A 20,623-nucleotide genomic window follows, 5' to 3' on the forward strand; every position below is an offset into this window, starting at 1 on the left:
AAGAAGAAGAAGAAGCTGTGTCCCAGAATTCATAGCGCAGCCCAGCTCAGTTTCCAACAATGGCGGCAGCTAATTAGTTTTAATATTACTCTTATTATTCTTTCTGGGTCACAAAATAAACGTTTAACATATTTTCAGGCGAGAATGTAGCTGTGTAAACCTCAAATATCTGCTCAATTTGTCAAGACACCACATATTTTCAAAAGCGCTCCGATGTTTTCGGAGACGTCTGTTACCCACTAGCTCGATAGCTAGCCGGGGGCAAGGCTCACTAGAGCCGTGAGAACACCGGACTCCCAGCAAATCGTTTTCAAACCCACCGCCGTCTTTCACTATTCAGGTTAAACATGATATATAAGTCACTTAGATAACTTAAAAATGTTATTGTTTGGCTTTATTTAGTATTTTATTTGTTCCTGAGTAAATCGGTTTGGCTGAGATTAAAGTTATAGTTTTTACACAGCTGAATAAACAGCTGATTATCAGAAGTGTGAGATGCTCCAGAATTTACTCCGGTGTCCTGTTATACTTTAGATAGCAAGGAGTTTATTAAACTTCACCGAAACAATCTGCAAATTTCATTAAAATTTAATAAACTATCATCTTGTCTTTATTTTTAGTTAGCACAGACCTTAAACACTTAAAGCTGTAAGCTAATAATAGTTATATAAGAGCAGATGCTACTGGTGCAATAAGCTGTACGTTTTACATCCAATGAATGATGATCTGATTAGTCGACTAATCGCAAAAATAATCGGTGACTAGTCGACTATCAAAATAATCGTTTGTGGCAGCCCTACTTCCTGTGAATGAGTGTTTTGATCATGTTACCTGGCCGTGTCATTGCAGGTGTGTGGTCGTGCTGCTGAATCCACGGAAGAACAAACAGCATCACATCTTCAACAGCTCCAGGTAAGACTCCAGCAGCCAATCAGATCACACTTCTTGTCTGCTTCTGTAAGGAAAACATGGAATAAAGACCGTTTCCTGTTACAGGAAGGCAATCACGACGCTGGCATTTTCGCCGGACGGGAAGTATGTGGTCACAGGAGAGGTAAGCATGCCACGACAGCGCTCAGGTGTTCACCTGGTGCCTCAGGTGAGAGATGATGCTTATTTTTTTCCTTCTTGTCTTCCACAGAGTGGTCACATGCCGGCAGTCCGGGTCTGGGAGGTATCAGAGTGCATTCAGGTGTGCGAGCTGCAGGAACATAAATATGGCATTGCGTGCGTGGCGTTCTCTCCAAATGGGAAGTACATTGTCAGCGTGGGCTACCAGCACGACATGGTGGTCAACGTATGGAACTGGAAGGTGACGGAGGCGTGGCCGAGTGCACCTGAGAGATGCCACCTGAGAAAAGGTCTTCGTGCTCACCTGCTGCTGTCTGTCCGTTTCAGAAAAACGTAGTCGTGGCGTCCAATAAGGTGTCCAGCAAAGTGACCGCCGTCTCCTTCTCGGATGACAGCTCCTACTTCGTTACCGCTGGAAACCGACACGTCAAGTTCTGGTACCTGGACCACGCCAAGACCTGCAAGGTTCCCGCGTGACCGCCCACCTAAAGATTGATTGGCTGGGACTTCCTGTGCGGTTACTGATGGTTTCTGTGTCTGCAGGTGAACGCCACCGTGCCCTTGCTCGGGCGCTCGGGACTGCTCGGCGAGCTGAGGAATAACTTCTTCAGTGATGTGGCGTGTGGGCGGGGCAGACAAGCCGCCTCCACCTTCTGCATCACCTCCTCCGGCCTGCTGTGCGAGTTCAACGACCGGCGGCTCCTCGACAAGTGGGTGGAGTTAAGGGTGAGTGCGTGCGGCCTGATAGCAGGCGTCTACACAGTGGTCGCGTGATGTCACTGTTTCTGCTCTAATGCTCTGCTTCCTCCTCTGCTTCCTGCGCAGAGGGTCGACTCTGTCGCCGTAAGTCCTCGTCCCACCTCAGCCCGCCGCGAATACATCCCACACACACACGCCGCCACCAAACGTGTTTACGTTGTTTCATTTCAAACTCTGCCCTTCACCACAGCTCCTCCCACCACAGCAGCTGACTGTGTGACATCATTATTAATCACAATGTTCATTTGCTATCGATCCTCTCTGACACGGCGCCGTGGCGGCTGAATGGCGAGGAGCGATTTTTACAGCAGTAAAACGTTTCTGGTGACAAAGATCAGACACACCCACTCCCTTCATCTCACCCTCATTGGTCAATTTCAAACGAGGTCCACGTTTAACTACCTCATGGCTGTAACATCACCCACTCTGGCACGTTACCCTCTCCATCGCAGCACCGTCCTGCACTGCAGTAGTATCAGCACTTTAGCGTTAGTACTGCAGTATTACTGCATTCTGTCACAGCTCAGGTGGAGGTGCGTGTACTTACCTGTCCGTGTGTCCTCAGACGTCTCAGGCCACCTGTCTGTGTGTCACTGATGACTTCATCTTCTGTGGCTGCTCCGATGGGACGGTTCGAGCCTTCAGCCCCGCCAACCTGCACTTCCTGTGCACCCTGCCCCGGCCACACTGCCTTGGCGTTGATGTCGCCAGTATGGTGGAAGCCAGGTAACACACACCTGTACCTTATTTTACTACAGCTTACTGTAGTCGGTATGTAGCCCCACTATAGTGCACGTTAGCCCGTAGTAGTCGTCACTGAGAATGCCGTCGCCATGTTTAGCTGACAAACACGTGTCAGAGGTCACATGGCGCCAGTCTGCACATCTTTGTTTAAACACAGAACAGGAAACCTGGTTTTTACTTAGAGCTCAGCTGATCGTGGAAACAGTTTCCATGGAAACCGCAGCTCTCATTGTTCTTCCTCTTTGTCTTCGTCAGTCAGCTGTTCTCCTGCAGGCCGGAGTCTCGTTACCCAGACACCGTGGCAGTGACCTACGACCCCGCCAATCGCTGGCTGTCATGTGTCTACAACGACCACAGCGTTTATGTTTGGGATATCCGCGATCTCCGTGACCCCCGCAAGGCGGGAAAACTTTACTCCGCCCTCTATCACTCATCCTGTGTGTGGAGCCTGGAGGTCAGTGTGCTGGTTTTACTGATGTAATGGGGCCTTGCTCATACATTGAAACCGTGGGGGCGTAACAGTGTGTCATCGATGTCTGTGTTTGTGAGGATATTTTGTGTGGTTAAACCTGTTGTTACTGACCTTGGTTTTAAGTTGGACAGTGATTTTAAATTGGACAACCAAATCAGAGCAGTGGTGAAGTCCAGTTTTTATCATTTAAGGCGACTGGCAAGAGTAAAATCTTTTCTTTCGAGGCAGCACCTTGAAACAGTGATCCATGCTTTCATTTCTTCTCGCCTGGACGACTGTAACTCACTTTATGTGGGGGTCAGTCAGTTGTTGCTCTCACGTCTGCAGCTGGTTCAAAATGCGGCTGCACGAATCCTAACAGGAACTCGAAAAAGAGAGCATATAACCCCCGTGCTAGCCTCTCTGCACTGGCTGCCTGTGTCTTTTAGAGTTCATTTTAAAATTCTTATGTTTGTTTTTAAATGCCTTCGCAGTCTTGCCCCGCCCTACCTATTTGAGCTTCTTCATCCCCACACACCCTGTCGGTCTCTCAGGTCAGCTGACCAGCTGCTCCTGGAGGTACCGAGATCCAGGAGGAAGCTCAGAGGGGGCGGGGCCTTCTCTATTGTGGCTCCAAAATTATGGAATAATTTGCCCTTGCACGTTAGAGAGGCCCCTTCACTGTCCACTTTTAAATCACATCTTAAAACCCACTTTTATTCCTTGGCTTTTAACCTCAGTGAGACTTAGTTTCTCTTTTAATTGAAGTAGTTATTTAATTAATGATTTCACTCTTCTTTTATTTGGTTTTTACTTATATCTCATGTAATTTTATTTTACAGTTCCAATGTACAGCACTTTGTGTCAGCTGTGGTTGTTTTAAAGTGCTTTATAAATAAAGTTGATGATGATGATGGTTCTCAGACCGTCAGCAGCTCAGACTCGGCTACTCGTTGTGTAGTTTTGTGTCGGACGTGTTCATACTGCCAAACAAAGCTAACGAGTGTGCTACCTCACAAACAGAGCACAGCCTGGCCTCGGTCACGCCCTCCCGACAGGTTAAAGTTTATAGACGTGTGTCGTGAAGCTCAGCGTCTGAGGGGAAACGGGTACAGGTGTGGTGCACAGGTGTGAGCTCTAACCTCGGTAAAATTTTACTCTCCAACCACACTCTGAGCTCTGTGAGTAAATCATCCACCAGGCGGGGATTACTCTGCCTCCAGCTGTGCCGCCTCCACCCAACAGCAGGACCCAGAGTTTGGACAGTAATCCAAACTCTGGATTACTGTGCGTACAAAGTCTGCTAACCTGTGTCTCACCTGTCACTGTTGTGCAGATGTACCCCGAGGGTGGAGGAGAAAAAGGAGGAGGTGGTAAAACGTGCCTTCCCCGCGGCTCCTTCCTGTCCTGCTCCTCAGATAACACCATCCGACTGTGGAGCATTGACGGGCACAGCGCCCTCCACAGGAACATCCTGAGCAACGTAGGACAGCACGCACCTGCACATCGTACACCTACACCTGTGCTACACTGACCTATGGCCTCTGTCCCCGCAGGACCTGCAGAAGGTCGTGTACGTGGACGACAACGTAACTGGCCTCCTGGACACGGAGAGCGTCAGCATTGCTGCGGGTACGGAGAAGGCGGGGTCATCGGTGACAGAGGGGCAGCAGGTGGACCAGAGCAGAGCGGGCATTAGGACCCTGAGAGTCAGCCCCGATGGACATCACCTGGCCTCTGGAGATCGCACAGGGATCCTCAGGTGAGTGGAGGTGGGCAGGTCGCCACGGAAAAGGTGCGTGTGCGTTGGTGTGACGTTGGTGTGACGTCGATGTGTTTTAGGATCCACGACCTAGACGGCATGGCGGAAATTCTGAACGTTCAGGCTCACGACTCCGACATCCTCTGCCTCGAGTTCTCCAAACCGGACACAGGTGAGAAACCATCCCAGACCAGTGCGGGAACACAACGCAGCGCTGGAAACAGTTCAGTTTTTGAAGACAGTTTAAATATATCCTAAAGAAAAGATATAAATACTTTAAAGATATTTTCACTCTGTGAAACTAACGCTGTGCTATAAACCCAACATCCGTTTTTATTCCCTGATGGAAAACTAAAATATTCCATCACCGCTCTTATTTTGAAATGGGTTTTATTCATAGCTTTATTGTAAAAAATGTTCTCCTCATGCTAATGAAGCCTTGAATGTACAGCCAACGATTACTGAAAGGACCCCTTAAAGAAGGGGTTCCAACTCCAGGCCTCGAGGGCCGGTGTCCTGCAGGTTTTAGATCTCACCCTGGGTCAACACACCTGAGTCCAGCCTCTGGACACGAGGTCATTCAGCCATTTAAATCAGCTGTGCTGAATCAGGGACGCGTCTGCAGGACACCGGCACTCGAGGCCTGGAGATGGAGATGGACACCCCTGCCATAAAGGGAGGAAACGTAGACGCTTACGATACCTGACATTATCCCCGCCCCTCCCCCTGCTGGTTTGACTTGATTTTGAAGGTCAGAGCTCAGTCTTACAGATTAGTTGTCCTCTGACTCGAGGTCCTTTGTTTCTCTTCCTCTTGGAAAACAAAAAGCTCGTCCTTTTTGCTGAGTCGACATCTCTTTACAGGAAGTGATGCCACTGGAGCTTGTTAAATTGGTATGTGTGTAATTATGTGTTTCTGTGGTTGTGAGTGTTCCTTTCTGACTTACAGCCGGCTCCGTCTGTGGTTTTCAGTCATTTTGGACCGTTGGTGTCCCTGCAGAGAGAATTTCCTGTGTTCCACCACATAAACCTGCAACATCCAACTAGCAAGACTGACCTCAGATTTTCAAAATAAAAGTACTTGTGTTTCTGTAAATTGGCCCTTATTTTCAGGACGCGTAAAAGTGAGGTCATTTTGCTGTGTGTTTGGTTTTACACCATTTTCTGTTTTGTGTGAAAGGACGCTCTAAAGTTATAAAGAGAGTGGGAGAGTTTTATCTGTGAGAAGAGCTGCTGACATAAGCTAATGTAGTTAAAGTCAGCCGTGTGCTTCCATGATTTACACCCACACGGTGCTCGTTATAACTGACTTTACCATCGCGAACGGCTAAAAGCAGACGCTAACGTGGTGCAGTGGTGGCTGGGCCGCAGCGTATGCGTTATTTTTGTGCCACTATTCTGAGCGCATGTAAAAAAAAAAATTTGCAGGTGCACACACGTACACACACAATGTGTTGCTCGCGCTCTCAACATTTCTGCCCGTGTGCGCTCAACTCTTTCTCTACACCGTTATATTTGTGCCACAAAACCAGCCAATCACAGACTTGGATGCAAAAAAATCTGAGAAAATCAAAACAAAAGGGTTGAGCACGCACAGGCAGAAATGTTGAGAGCGCGAGCCACACGTTGAGAGCGCGAGCAACACATTGCGAGCAGGCGCAAATGCAAAAACTGAGCGAGAGGGGCTGCTGTTGTGTGTGTGTGTGTGTGTGTGTGTGTGTGTGTGTGTGTGTGTGTGTGTGTGTGTGTGTGTGTGTGTGTATAATAGCAAACACTGAAATACAGTTTTTGCACGCAGCAATGAATTTTATTCACTCAAATTCTTTTCTTTGCTGAAAATAAATTTCTCCTCAAAATGCAACACTTGCACCTGCAAACTTTTTTTTACGTGCACTCAGAATAGTGGCACAAAAATAACGCCATAGCAGCGCCATGCTGGCCTTCAGACATGTCTTCATCCTCCTCCAGAGGTTCATTAGATTATTGGAGTCACACAGATGAAGCCACAGCTGTGTGTGTGTGTGTGTGTGCGTGCACCCGCCTTGGCGGTTTGTGGGGACTCTATTTTTGACTGCAGCGAGGCATTGGGGGAGGGGGCGGGGCTCTTTTGTGCTTTGAGTCAGCTGATTACAGCAGGTCCTTTTAACACCGAGATAAATATCAGCGTGAAAATGTTCACTCAGACTTCCTATTGGCTTGTGTGATGTGATGTCAGACAAGGAGAAACGCAGGTTAGCGATAAAGGGCTAACGTTTCCCTCAGCTTTGTCTTGTAGGCGTTACGGCGATCAGACCGTTCACCGTTGTGACACTTAAGGGCGTTTAAAGAGAACGTTGGTCCAACCACATTTACGCGTCTCTCTCAGGTCTCCAGTTATTGGCCACGGCCGGCCGGGACCGTCTGATCCACGTCCTGGATGTGGGCAGAGATTACAGCCTGGTTCAGACTCTGGATGAGCACTCGTCCTCCATCACTGCCGTCAGATTTGCTGGTACTGTCTGACCTTTGACCTCTTTTACCCTCTACCCCTTGCTGCTGTAAGTTTGCTGCTAGCGTCTAACCTGTGATGTTCTTCTTCCTGTCTGTCAGCCAATGAGGGGAAGGTGAGGATGATCAGCTGCGGCGCCGATAAGAGTGTCTACTTTCGCACGGCTCAGCAGGTGAGACAGAGGCCCGTGTGAGTACACATTAGTACTTCTGAACATATTAATAGTACCTGTAGCGGAGTAATAGTACTGCTGAGTGTCGCGCTCGTGGCTCCGTCACTGATCCGAGGTCAGTTGAATGCAGTTTTCGTTCACGTGTTTCCAGGTGAAATGATGTAAAATAAACTCCTTCTGGTACTTCGTGGTCATGTGGTGCTTCCTCTTCTCTCTGCTCCTCCTCAGACAGGGGAGGGATTGGAGTTCACGCGGACGCATCACGCCGTCAGGAAGACGACGCTGTACGACATGGACGTCGAGCCGACCGGGACGTACGCAGCGGTGGGCTGTCAGGACCGCAGCATCAGGTAACGGCCGACCGATGAAAGGTTGTGACCAACTACAACTCCCATGATGCAGTCTGCCTGCAGGCGTCTAGTCAGTGATCAGCAGAAGCCGTTTCAAAGCTGGAACTGAAAAGTGACTAGCAATCAGCCAATCAGACGCTGGATGAGCCTGGACTTTAATCCACCTTTAGCTCAGATCAGTCAGATTACCCAGCAGCCAGTGGGAGTAGCAGGATTAACCACCTCCTCCTTCTCTCTGGGTTCTTTCTTCCTTCTGTATGTTTACAGCACCTTCCAAAGTATTTCACATTAAAAGCAGCAAACCCAGAGAAGCAGAAACCAAATGACTTTCACATTAAAAGCCCCACTTTTAGGGGAAAGGCTTCATGTATTGATTATCTATCAGTGGGGACGATCCGACCAGTCATGCTGCCCCTTGCACTGGTGTTTCCTGTTCCTGTGAATGGTTTTGATGGGATTAGTTCAGAGTTGACTTGTTCAACCTTCTGCAGCTCCAAACGGAAGCGTTTCTCAGCTTCGAGCTGGTTTTCTGAACATACCTGCGCGTTGTGGATGTAAACACATGAATGTGTACAAATACACACGGGTGTATCACATGTTTGTTTGGATTTAAACCTTTACTGGCGCTCCCATTCACTGCCATGCAAACTTCCGGCAGCTTCCTTCCTGCTTTAAGGTGCGTTGCTGCCACCTTATGGCTGTAAGTGTCATTACATCCAGGAAGTAGTTTTATTTTTCTGGTGAGGTCTGTGGCAGCTGGTCTCCGGTCGCTTCATCCCCTCACTTCCTGTCTGTGGATCATGTTTTTAGTTTGTAAATACTGCTGCCGATGATGATGATAATCACGATGATGGTGGAGTGCTGTGTCTCACCCTGCAGGATCTTTAACATCAGTAACGGGAAACAGAAGAAGCTCTACAAAGGCTCTCAGGGCGAAGATGGGACGCTCATTAAGGTCAGAAAGGTGTGGGTACCATGATGATGTTTCCATGGGAACAGGGACATACAATAACCGACTCCTCTTGCGTCCTCAGGTGCAGATAGACCCGTCGGGGCTCTTCATCGCCACCTCCTGCTCAGACAAGAACATTGGCATCTTCGACCTGTACTCAGGAGAGTGCGTGGCCACCATGTTCGGACACTCGGGTCAGTCGCCGTCAGTTACAGACACGATTAATGACCGCTGACAGCAGAGCCAGTTCTTTCAAAGCTTTATTTAAAACCAGAGCTTTTACACACGGCTGTGATTCCAGTAAAGTTATTTCAAATCTGGCCCTTTTTCTTCCTGTTCCAGAGATCATAACGGGGTTAAAGTTCAGCAATGACTGCAGACACCTGATCACCGTGTCAGGAGACAGGTACGCCTCACCTGAACCCCCCGCACCCACCCACAGCCCTCCACACCTTTATTAACCCTCTGGGTTTGTTCAAAATCACGACCCTTTCAGCTTGTTCGTGGCCAAAAGTGGCCACCAACAGATTAGGTCTGTAATTTTTATTATTTTTATGTTTTTTTGCCATTTTTTCTGCATAAAGCTTTTAACTAACTTCAGTTCTTGTCATAAATATAAAATAATTATTACTTTTTAACCCTTTAAACACCAGTTTGTTTGCCCACTGCACTAGCTGGAAGACAACCTCAAATCTCGCAATTTTATATAATTGCATTGCTACTGAAATTTCTTGTATTATTAATAGTAGAGTCTGGGGCATGTAATTGATTCACATCAACACTGATTATAATGCATTGTTATTTTTGTGCATAAAAACTCCCTCTCAGCTTGTTCGTGGCCAAAAATGGCCACCCCTTGTTTACATTTACAAAATGCTATAAAATTCATATATATTAAGAAAAAATTCCACTTTTTTTTACTTGAATTTTTAGATTAGCATCAGTGCTGTTCATGATAATCTAAATTTTATTCAAATCCGGAATTTTAACCCTTTAAATACCAGTTAGATCACATAATTGTAATGAATTAAATAGGAATAAAAGCATAAAATCCCCATTTTTTTCTAAATAATACATGCAAACTGATTTATTTTCTAACCATGGTGGAGGTTAGATGCGTAGCAATAATTAAAAGTATCAATGAGTTTTATGCATCTTTGTTTTTTTGTGCAGTGACAGAAAAACAAAAAAACTCCCTCTCAGCTTGTTCGTGGCCAAAAATGTCCACCCCCTGTTTATGTTTACAAAATGCTATAAAATTCATATATATTAAAACATTTTTCTACTTTCATTGACTTGATTTTTTAAAACCAAAATATAATTCAAATTCAGATATTATACCCTTTGAATACCAGTCAGATTATGTATTATTATAGTAAAAATAGTAATAAAGTTCACATTTTTAGCATATGAATGATGAAACCTAATTTTTTTTTTATCATCATTGCAGGTCAGTAACAGTGATTTATTTTTACTTTTTTTCTTTTTGGAGGGGGGGGGTTGAATGGCCAAAAAGAAAATCACACATGGTGTGTTAGTGGCCAGAAAGGCAGTTTAATGACCAAATAACCACTGAAATGACCAATAAAATGATTGAACTTTATATTCCAGTGTGCTTCTGTGTGCATCTTCATTAGCAGCAGGATGTACTAGCCACAGTAGAGTGGTTTTTGTAGGCACACTTTCTGCACCTGGTGCAAGGGGCTGCTGTTCCAATCCTGGAGGTGCACCTTTTGCACCTTCTTCTCATTTCGTTGGTGGGGTGTGGGTCACACTCTGGGTCACACTCTGGTTCAGACTACTGTATCTTGAGATCAATGGCAGAAGTGGCTGAGAATCAGGGACAAGGGTGTCTTGCAGTTGTTGAGGTCACCAGCATGTGTCCCAGCTCTCCCAGGATCACTCTTCATCTGTAGGTTGTAGAGGACTCCCCCACTTCAGTGAACTTGTTTCCGGTGGGACAAAGGCATCGTATCCCGAGACATCCAGGAGATTGGAGAGAAGAGCCATCAGCCATCAGTTAGTTTTCCTGCTACAACTCGAGGTGCCAACACCCTCTAAGTTATCCAAGCAATATTTGTGCCTATTGTAGTCCAGGATTGCCTCTTGCTTTCACGCATCCTTTATTCCCCATCACTGACTGCTGGTTCCTTGTGTGTTGCTGTCAAATGAAGCACATTCCTCCGTTGCTTTGGCATGTGGGATATTGCTGTGGTAGTTTTGGTGAAGCCAAAGACAGACAACAAAATCTTCCTCTGTTGCAACTGGAGGAGCTGGGGAGGAAGCTCTGGGCCAGTTTTCATCTGAGGAGTTCCTCTGCCAAGGTGCCCGAAGGAAAGACGTTGTCCTCGGAGCTCCTCCGTCAGTTGGAGTCTGAACCCCATGCCTTTTTTTACTTCTTGAGAACTTCCAGTGTTGTCATCCAACATGCTATGTATTGCTTTATTCTGGTGTAGGCTCACATCTCCACTTCATCTATAATCCTCCAATCCTCACACCTTCACCTCCCGTGTAAGGGTGCACAGCAGCCAAAAGATCTCCTTTGTTATAAAAAAAGTCAAAAGTAGATCTCAGGCTGCTAATGCAGGAAACGGCATACAGGGTGACTCCTGGTTTGATACCAGTGGGTACTGGATTGTAGAGCAGTCTCTCTTCAGTTGTGGGACCCACATGGTTTTCCTTTCACGAGGGATCCACTCAGTCACCGGCTCCTCGGTCTCAGAAAATGCTCCTATGTTCTTTTCCATCAGCTGCTTGGCCTCCACCTCCATGCCCCTTGACCCCAATCCTCCCCCAAAGAAGAGGATTCAGGCAATGGCTAGTACTCAACATCAGTGGTGATGCAGTCAGCCTCTTTGGAGATTGTCCCCTCATTTTCTGGAGAGGAAGTTTCTTCATCTTGGGCAGATGTCTTTTCTTCAAGGACAGAGGACTGCTTGCTGTCCTTGCTCTCTGACCATCATACAGACAGTGCTTGAAGCAGTGATGACTTTCTTGCCATATAGCCAGAATAAATGATTTCTAGAGTTAATATTTTGGGTATGGTATCTTTTATGAAAAATACAAGAGTAAAAGTGCTTTTAACATGCGCTTCAAAGCTAAGTTTGACTGGGAACCTCAAAGCTCATTGTAATGTAAAGCTATGTAATGTTTGATGCATCATTATTTATTCCAGTCTATCTTGCAAATACATGTTTGTGCTGCAATGTCATGCACAAACACAAACTATTAGATCCTTAAGACCAAACCTATGTCAAAATTGTTTCATTATTCTGGTCCATTGGAGTGTGGTAGGCCATCAAAGGCCGCTACTAGAAACTCAGAATATTACATGAAATCGCTTGATTGGCCAAAAATGGGTAAATGATGTAATTTGGTAAAAAACATTAAAAACTACAATTTTTTTTGTGTTGAGTTCAGAATGAAAGCAATTTGACCTAAATCACATGATATAGTACTGTCAATAACAAGGACTCAATAAAGGTGGTTATAATGGGTTTCAATTGGCCAAAAATGGCCACGATAGAGTCAAGAGGAACAATTTGGTGTACAGTGAATATTATTGACATTATTAAGGAGCTGATGTTGAAAATTAAAAAATCTGAGAAAAATACACACCTGTGGGAAGTTTCATTCCATTAACAGAACAAAGATGGTTGAAAAAAGGTCACAATTAGGTTATGGTTATGGTTATGTTTAGGGTCAGGGTCAGGGTCAGGGTAAGCGGCTAGGGAAAACATTATGTCAATGAGGTGTCCCCACAAGGATATAAATACACACGTGTATGTCTGTGTGTGTGCGTGTGTGTAGCTGTATCTTCGTGTGGCGTCTGAGTCCAGAGCTCACCATCAGGATGAGGCAGCGTCTCGCTGACCTTAGACCCCCCTGCAGCAATCCCAGTTCCCAGAGTGCACCTCAGCAGCGAGCCGTGAAGCTCAGGTAAACGTGATGATGATGTTCAGACTCACCTGAAGAAAACAAACCAAACTCTGCGATCAAACGCATCCATGAAAACAAAAAACCTGACCCACAGTCAGCCTGATTTAAAATAAAATAACCTGCAGTGAGCTTGACCTCTGTGACCTCTGTCCTGAATCCTGGTGTGAGGTCACATGGTCGCGGCTCTGCGTGCTGACTTGAACTTAAGTGTTTGTGCGGCAGGGAGGCGTCAACGACTCCTGTGGTCACCATGTTGTCTGACAGTGACAAGGAGGAGGAGGAGGGGGAGGAGCTTGGCTGTCCGTACTCGGACACAGCAGGAAATGTGCAACAGGAAACAGGTGTGTTAGAAACTGAATGACTCGATGGATTTGTCAGAGGTCAGGTGACCTTTAACCTGCACTGACAACGTTTCTTGTTTCTTCCCCTCAGAGGCGTCTGATGAGGTGTACAGCAGCAGGAAGGTTGGTGCATGTGACCTTTGACCTTTAACTGATTATTTCATTCTGTTTCGTTGTTGGGATGAAACAGCTCATTAAATGGTTTTTACCTGAAGGGGGCGCTCTAGCGAGTCAGTCCTCGTGAGAGAGAGTTGTTGTTTTTTTATATATTTGTAGTTTTCATTGGCGATCTTGTACAAAGAATTTACAGAAGGAACTTTACAACATGCAAATAGCCAACAGAATTTCAATTTCTCAAAACTGTAGTAAGATGTAAGTAATAGTTCCCAGTTGTATTTCTCTAATTTATTATTATCATGATTATTATGATGATGTCACCCTGGTTGGGCGGGAACCCTGTACCAAAAGCAAACCATCTTAGCATCAATTCTGCCTTGTTAAGCTTGTTCTCTCGGCACACCTCCTTCCAGATCTTAAAAGTTGATTTTATCCAGGGATCATCAGGATCTTTCAAACGCGACTTTAGTTTACCGTCTGCTACTATGGCTTGGATTGGAGGGCCATTAGTAGCTCGTTCTTCTGTGTCTTTCCACCGAGATTTAAACAAAGAATCACATAAACAAACTCATGGCCGTAGCCGGGCAGAATAATAACAGTCCTTCAGACATGGTAAATATGGACTGCCCCTGTCCTTTGGTAATTGTAGTGTACTGTACTGGGTTTTTCCCCAACCATAAATAGCGGGAAACTATCTTGTCCCATTCCACGAATTGTTGTTTCGGGATTTCAGTGGGGAGAGTTTGGAAAAGATAAAGCAGGCGTGGTAGATCGTTATTGATTCTGTTCATTAGGCCTAAAGCTCCACCTCGTTAAATCCGACTTCAGATAAAAAGATAGTTTTTTTTTGTTTGTTTTTTGTTTTTTTTAAAGTATCTTAAGCTCATCGGCAAAATTTGCATTTACATATTTATGTCTAATAAGCTCTATGACAGAAACAAGTTAAGCTCCTCTAATAAACATAGTACGTATGTAACAACAGGTGTGACGTTAGAACGAACACTCAAATGTATAACAGACAGCTGCTGGGTTTGAGAACTGAACTAATGTTTAAAATATGATCTGATGATGTAACCCAAGCAGATATTTGAAGGGCTTCTGTTTGTGACTCAGCAGGATGGGGGCTTATCTGGGGCGCGACTCCCTCGCCGGCGCTGGTCCAGGAGGATGTGCGACGCTGACGGGGTTCTGATGGTGAAGTCCATGCTGGACCTGAGACTGCTGGACTCTTTCTGCCCCGACAAGCAGGCGGAGGTCAGGACACTCAGAGACACTATTCAAAAAAAACACCCGCAAGTGATTAACTAGCATTAACGGTCCTGTTTATTCTGTGAAGACACGCCCACTTGATGTTAGCCACTCCCACTGCAGCAAGATGAGGAAGGGTCAAGGTGCGGAGGAGCTTCACAGGACCAATCAGGAGCTTGGGAGCACCATCAGCCTGCAGGTTTGTGTATGTCAGGGGCGTCTCTCACTGTGATCTGGGAGGGGCGCAGCTGGTAAAAAAAATTAATAAGCCCCTCCCCCACACTCTCTCTCTGCCCCACACCCTGTTTCTCTCTCACTCACACCCTGTCGCTCCCACACGCTGGTGTGGGGAGAGAGACGACTCCCACACCCTCTCTCTGCCGCACACCCTGTCTCTCTCTCGCTCCGCCTCGCCCTTCCTGTCTCCCTCCCTTATACAGTCACACACTTCCTGTCTAACATTAACACTCCGATGGATTCAGTATCTTGCCCAGTTATACTTGGCGTGCAGACTGGGATTGAACCACTGAGTAACAGCAGGAAGTTCTTCGTGGGTTTGATGCTGCTTTGTGGCTCCAGCTCTGAAGGGCACTGTGAGCTGAACCTTACTCAGATGTGTGATGTCATCCTGTACATACAGGTACACAGACCAGAGTTTATCCTCCTGTCCAATCAGAGCGCAGACAGAGAGAACCCAGTGCTGTATCCGGACCAATGGGAGGACAGAGTGAGCCTGGCAGGCAGGTAGGACTGCTTCCTGTCCTGAGAATTCACAGATGACGTTAGCTTTTACCAGCAAATAAGCCCCTCCCCCTGCTGTCAGTGAGTTCCAGGTGAAGGAGGCGTGTCCTGCTGCTGAAGGTGCACGGCCGGACAAACCGAGTCCCGACAGCGGCTGCTCGCTGGGATTCAGCTCCAGACTGTCGAGTCCCAGCAGACCTGCAGGATACGGTGAGATGCACTCACCTGTCTGTGAGCCGCCTCGCTGCTGCTTCCTCTCACCTGTCTTTATCAGCCCAACCCTCTTCTTCTGCCCATCAGACTCGGAGCCCACAGAGCTTCTCAGCATGGACGGAAACTCCTCTGAGCTGGAGGACGAGGAAGACAGAGGACCAGGTGGCGGGGAGTGCAGGAAACCCGTACCCCAGACTCCCGACCAGGAGGCGTTCCTGAAGGAGCACTTTGTGACGCTCGCTAACCTTTCTGCCTCAGGTACGGCGGCAGAGCTTAGCAACTGATTTCAGCATTTTTCCTCCCAGTCCTAAGCGACAGGATTTGAATCACAGCAGACTCACCTACACCTGAACATGTGACCTGTGTGTTGACAGGAAGTCCGAGCAGAGCGTCTCACAGCTCCAGTGAGAGTCTGAGCATCTCGTCCAGGTTCCTCACCCAAAGCACAGCCACAAGGTAGGATTACCGTCACACACAGGTCAATAATTACACACACACACACAGGTCCATTTAAACCAAACTTTATTGAAAAACGATAACAGCTTCCTGAATGCAGACGTGCAGCTCAGCTATGGGACAGGAGAATACTTGTTGTAGACACAGTGTGGCCTGAACACTGACTCTGTGGGGTCTCCACGCACACGTGTGGTAGATCACTCAGACCTTTTTTCTCTCGCTCTCTCAGCCGGACCGTGCTTCCTCTCCCATCTCGGACCTCGGGGGCTGGTGCGGGGGAGCCAAAGACTCGTCCGCTGGTCTCCGAGGTCCGACCTCTGATGGAAGAGAGCCAGAGGCAGGACGGGAAGGTGCCGTGGACCCAGGACCAAACCCAAAAACAGAACCAGGCTCAGGCCACCTCATTTCAGGACCAAGCCCAGCCTCCCCATGGTTCAAACCAGCTCCGCATCCTAGAGGAGGAGACCCCCTCGACCCAGCAGGTCCACCGACCCTCCCCGCTCAAGAAGAAGGCCCAAACTGCAGTGGAGTGCAGGAGGAACCAGGGACCGACAGCCCGGGCTGCTGCCTCCCATCTGAACTCTGCTGGACTTCGAAAGGCTCAGTCAGTCCACAGCCTGCTGACTGACACAGGTAACACTCAGATCACCACACAAACAGGTAAACAGCACAAGAACCAAAAGAGACTGTGGACCCCCAAGCAGCTGCATACACTGTACACCTGAGTATGAGCGCTCACCTGGACATAAAGAAGCTAAATTAAAGCTAGCAGGCTAACCACACCCACGTTGGCTGTGACTGTAGAAATTAAATGTTACGTCTTTGATTTGAGCCAGTAAAACCAACGCTGTTTGATATAAGTTAGCACTGTGGCTCTGTTAACTTCATTTATGCCACATGTGTCAAAGTCAAGGCCCGCGGGCCACATCACATCCGCGAGATCATTTTATACAGAGTTATTATTATTGTTATGCATGGCCCGGCGATATGAGGCGCTAATAATATACAAACTACAGTTCCCATAATGCAGCGCTGCATCCTCCTTGACTAGGCTAACTGGGAACATTCCCACGTCAATCAAGTCAAACTTCTGTTATTGAAGCTAGCTGCTCACAATGGTGGAGAGAAAAGTTGATTCTGAAAGCAGAGCCTTTCAGCGCCAGTGGGAGGCTAAATATATGTTTACAGACAGGCTGGTAAACCCGTGTGTCTTATTAGTGGAGCTAATGTGGCTGTAATGAAGGAATTTAATTTAAGACGGCACTACGAGACAAAACATCAGGATAAGCTGTCTGTGAAGGTTCTCAGTCATCCAGGTCATCGTAGTCAAAGGAGCTTGCAAAGAAAAGCGTCTGGACTTCTTTAAGTTGCTTGAAGACGTTTCACCTCTCATCTGAGAAGCTTCTTCAGTTCTAAGGTCAAATGGTGGAGAGTCCCAGATATAACCTAGTGGGAGTGACCCCCCACAGAGGGACAAAAGGACCCCCTGATGATCCTCTAATCGCCTGACCCAAGGTGTGAAACTGGGTGTGGGTCCCAATCAGCCAGAGTTTCGGGTGAGTTCATTGTGAAACCTGGCCCCACCCTATCATGTGATTTCCTGAGGTCAGACGGCCCAGGATGTGAGTGGGCGTTAAGGCGTCTGGGGAGGGAACTCAAAACTGGATTATAGATGGCAGAGAGTTGGTGTCGTAAACCCCCGCCTCTGTTCAAAGATGGTCGCTCACAGTGGACATAGATGCTTCTTTCACTCCTCTTTCAAACCATCTGTCCTCTCTGTCCAAAATGTGAACGTTGGCATCCTCGAAAGAGTGACCTTTGACCTTTAGATGCAGATGGACTGCAGAGTCTTGTCCTGTGGAGGTGGCTCTTCTGTGTTGTGCCATGCGCTTGTGAACCTTAGAACTGAAGAAGCTTCTCGGATGAGAGGTGAAACGTCTTCAAGCAAATCAAAGAAGTCCAGACGCTTTTCTTTCCAAGCTCCTTTGACGTCAGGATAAGCTGAAAAACCTAAACGCAGAAACTACAGGAAGTAGAAGAGCTAAAGAAGAATCTGACATTTCAGCAGACGTTTGTCACCAGAGCAAAATAACAAAGTGAAGCTGTCACAAATGCACCAGTGCAACCTGCCTCACTTTCCCTGTTGCAGTAATGTTGAACCAAGTCAGCGCACTTTGCTGAGCTGCACCTGTGCAGATTCAGATGCAGCTGCAGTGTAATGATGCACTCAGGGAAAGTACGACACTGAATGGCCCACACAGTTTATTAGCTCCACTCCTGCAGCAACGCCCAGCTCCGTCTACATGCGGCTCCAACCTTGTGTTTGCTCTCATTTATTTTTTCTAGGGTTTTGGCAGCATGTTCATATTTCTAACTTGCATAATTTTGACAGGATATATTTTTATGAAGAGCAAAATATTTAAAGTTAAAGTTTATTTTTTTAAATTTATTTAATCTGTAATAATATTCCTGTCTGTTTTTATTCACATTTATGTTTAAAAAACATTGTTTTAGTGTTCAATAAATGTTTATCTTCTTTGGCCCGCGACCTGAAGTTGGCCTTGAGTTTTGGCCCCCTGTGCGATTGAGTTTGACGCCCCTGCTTTATGCGTTAACAAGCAGCTCACGTTAGCTGGCAAGAATTTAACACACTGCATAAATTTGGTGGCAGTTCATGACGTTACCTGATGAATTTGAAAGTGTCCAGTTCCAGCTCTCAGGATAAGATGTTACTGCAAAGATGGCTCACAGCTTGTTTCACACTATTTCCTCCGACTCAAGTTTTGAAATATTTGTATATCAGCAACATTTCAGTCTGCAGGATCTTTTACTCTAAACGGGCTGGCTTATGGCTAGTGTTAGCTAACGTTAGCTTGCTGTGTGATGTCAGAGTTTCTGTGTTGTGACTCCAACTCGTTAGCTACTCCGCAGACTGTTGAACCAATCAGAGAAGGTCTCGACTATTCGTTAGAGTCAGTTCACACACTGGAGATTAAAAACACGGAGGGCCACGGGGGGAAACGGTCTCAGTGTTACTCTGAGTTTACATGTTTTGTTGGACCTAATTACATCACTTCCTGTCTCTCTCATCATCAGGTGACTCCGCCATCTCCCAGATGATCTCTCGTCCCTTCAGAGAGGAGGTGCCCCCTCAGCTGCTCCTTCCCCCTGAGCGTCCCGTCACCCTTCCCAGCACCCCCAGACGCCCCCCATCTACGGCACCTCCCCTTCAGAGACCAAGCCCTGCCTCCCCGAGGTCCCCATCACAGGAAACTGCTGCCGCTCTGGCCGCCACCACCCCGAGGAAGTCTTCGTCATCCTCCCTGACTGCATCGGGGCCGCGCTCCTACATGAGCCCCACCGCCAGCTCCATGGCTAAGATGTCCCGCTCTGTCTCCATGGGCGATGGCCTTAACGTCCCCGAACCCACTGACGACCTGGCAGTGACATCACCGACTCCTTCATCTCAAATCAAAGAGACTCCACCTCCTGTTGTCGCCGTGGTTCCCTCTGTTACTCTGGCCACGCCCCCTCACGCAGCTGTGGTCCCAGTTGTCGTCTCTTCGTCTTGCTCCTCGTTTCTGGGGAACCATGGTAACCAGATGCCCCCACCCACCCGCTGTCTCCAGGCTCGCGTCTCCAGTAGCAGCAGGCCGCTTCCTGACAAACCCTCCCTCCCCCCTTTCTCAACGGTGTCCTCATCCTCCTCGCAGCCTCCTCCGGTATCCGTCTCCCCCCTGACTCCCGTACGACAAGAAGCGGGGCCTCCTACAGACGGCGGCGCCGGGCAGATGGACGACGCAGGTTTGGACTCTAACCCTCCTCCTCTTCATCCCTTCATCCTGTCATCTCTTTGGCTCCTCCTCCTCCTCACCCTTCCTCTCCTGTGTGACGGGTGAGACGTTTCTGTCGTCTCTGCTTTCATCGCATCATTGTTTACAGTCTGTTTTTAAATAAATAAAATGACGCTCGAGTGACCTCACCTGCTGCTTTCTCTTTATGCAGACGAGCCAATCAGTGTGGAGAGCTGCAGGGCTCTGACCAATGAGCTGCAGAGCTGCTTTAAGAAAGCGACGCACCTGTACAGGAGAGTGAGTAACAGACTCCGCCCACCTTACCATCTATGTTTGATGGTCACAGCAGTATTCACCTCTCCTCCTCTTCTTCCAGGTGAGTGGCTCCTCCTCAGATGAGTCCGCCCTCGACCAGCACCAGATGTCCCGCGTCCTATCAGAGGCCTTCCAGGCGATGAAGGCGGAGCTTGACGCCCTGCCGCTCGGCATGCTGGCAGCGGAGGGGGGGCTGGGAGGTGTGGGAGAGGTGAAGACGGCAGCGCTTCTGGAGGAGTACTCGCTGCTACTCCTGCAGGCGGTTCACAGGAGGATCAACAGCAGCACCTGAGCCCCGTCCCTCTAACCCCGCCCCCCTCCGGAAGGATCTGAAGCCATTTTGTTTTTAAACTGATGCAATGATCTTATTCGTTTTTATCAAAGACGTTTCTCGTTCCTCGAACTTCCCAGCGGCCGTCAGTCTGAAGGAGCGATCGGATTATTGATCGCCGTTAGACTGAGCAATACCACACTTTGTGATCTGATGCTACGACTTTGTATTTATTGTGATGATGAGCTGTTACACTACTGACTCCGCCCCCTCGCCTCACGCCGACCGGCCCTGCTTTTACCGCGGTCGTGCATTTTGATGTCTTCGGGTGTTTGTGGGGATAAATTTGTAGTTTGAAACGTTTTCATGTTTTTTTGTCACGTTTAATAAAAGTTTCAGACTCGCTGTGATCTCCGACTTTACTGCAGAACAAACAAGAA

The 20,623-nt window shown here is 47.6% G+C and overlaps 1 protein-coding gene across 3 annotated transcripts in view; it reads left to right on the forward strand.

Moving 5' to 3' along the window:
* mapkbp1 (mitogen-activated protein kinase binding protein 1) overlaps positions 1-20,588 on the forward strand; it is a 31,716-nt gene extending 11,128 nt beyond the window's left edge. The window contains exons 3-32 of one of the 3 annotated variants that reach the window (XM_085442131.1): positions 850-912; positions 997-1,054; positions 1,142-1,312; positions 1,399-1,536; positions 1,615-1,797; positions 1,897-1,914; positions 2,396-2,556; positions 2,830-3,028; positions 4,362-4,508; positions 4,582-4,787; positions 4,868-4,959; positions 7,152-7,277; positions 7,376-7,446; positions 7,675-7,796; positions 8,676-8,751; positions 8,831-8,942; positions 9,091-9,154; positions 12,559-12,687; positions 12,910-13,028; positions 13,120-13,151; positions 14,259-14,399; positions 14,482-14,592; positions 15,034-15,137; positions 15,217-15,344; positions 15,435-15,605; positions 15,722-15,803; positions 16,033-16,436; positions 18,900-19,607; positions 19,809-19,894; positions 19,974-20,588. In XM_085442131.1, coding sequence (XP_085298257.1) covers positions 850-912; positions 997-1,054; positions 1,142-1,312; positions 1,399-1,536; positions 1,615-1,797; positions 1,897-1,914; positions 2,396-2,556; positions 2,830-3,028; positions 4,362-4,508; positions 4,582-4,787; positions 4,868-4,959; positions 7,152-7,277; positions 7,376-7,446; positions 7,675-7,796; positions 8,676-8,751; positions 8,831-8,942; positions 9,091-9,154; positions 12,559-12,687; positions 12,910-13,028; positions 13,120-13,151; positions 14,259-14,399; positions 14,482-14,592; positions 15,034-15,137; positions 15,217-15,344; positions 15,435-15,605; positions 15,722-15,803; positions 16,033-16,436; positions 18,900-19,607; positions 19,809-19,894; positions 19,974-20,204 — 4,453 coding nt within the window. In that variant the 3' untranslated portion in view covers positions 20,205-20,588. The remainder of the gene's footprint in view (positions 1-849; positions 913-996; positions 1,055-1,141; positions 1,313-1,398; positions 1,537-1,614; positions 1,798-1,896; positions 1,915-2,395; positions 2,557-2,829; positions 3,029-4,361; positions 4,509-4,581; positions 4,788-4,867; positions 4,960-7,151; positions 7,278-7,375; positions 7,447-7,674; positions 7,797-8,675; positions 8,752-8,830; positions 8,943-9,090; positions 9,155-12,558; positions 12,688-12,909; positions 13,029-13,119; positions 13,152-14,258; positions 14,400-14,481; positions 14,593-15,033; positions 15,138-15,216; positions 15,345-15,434; positions 15,606-15,721; positions 15,804-16,032; positions 16,437-18,899; positions 19,608-19,808; positions 19,895-19,973) is intronic. The other 2 variants (XM_085442132.1, XM_085442133.1) reach the window with 2 other exon arrangements.
* Positions 20,589-20,623: the final 35 nt, after the last annotated feature.

The sequence above is a fragment of the Copadichromis virginalis genome, linkage group LG19 (genome assembly GCF_057382275.1).
Source record: "Copadichromis virginalis isolate Kocher_CV1m ecotype Utaka linkage group LG19, C_Virginalis_male_GT1.1, whole genome shotgun sequence".
NCBI classification, from domain to species: domain Eukaryota; kingdom Metazoa; phylum Chordata; class Actinopteri; order Cichliformes; family Cichlidae; genus Copadichromis; species Copadichromis virginalis.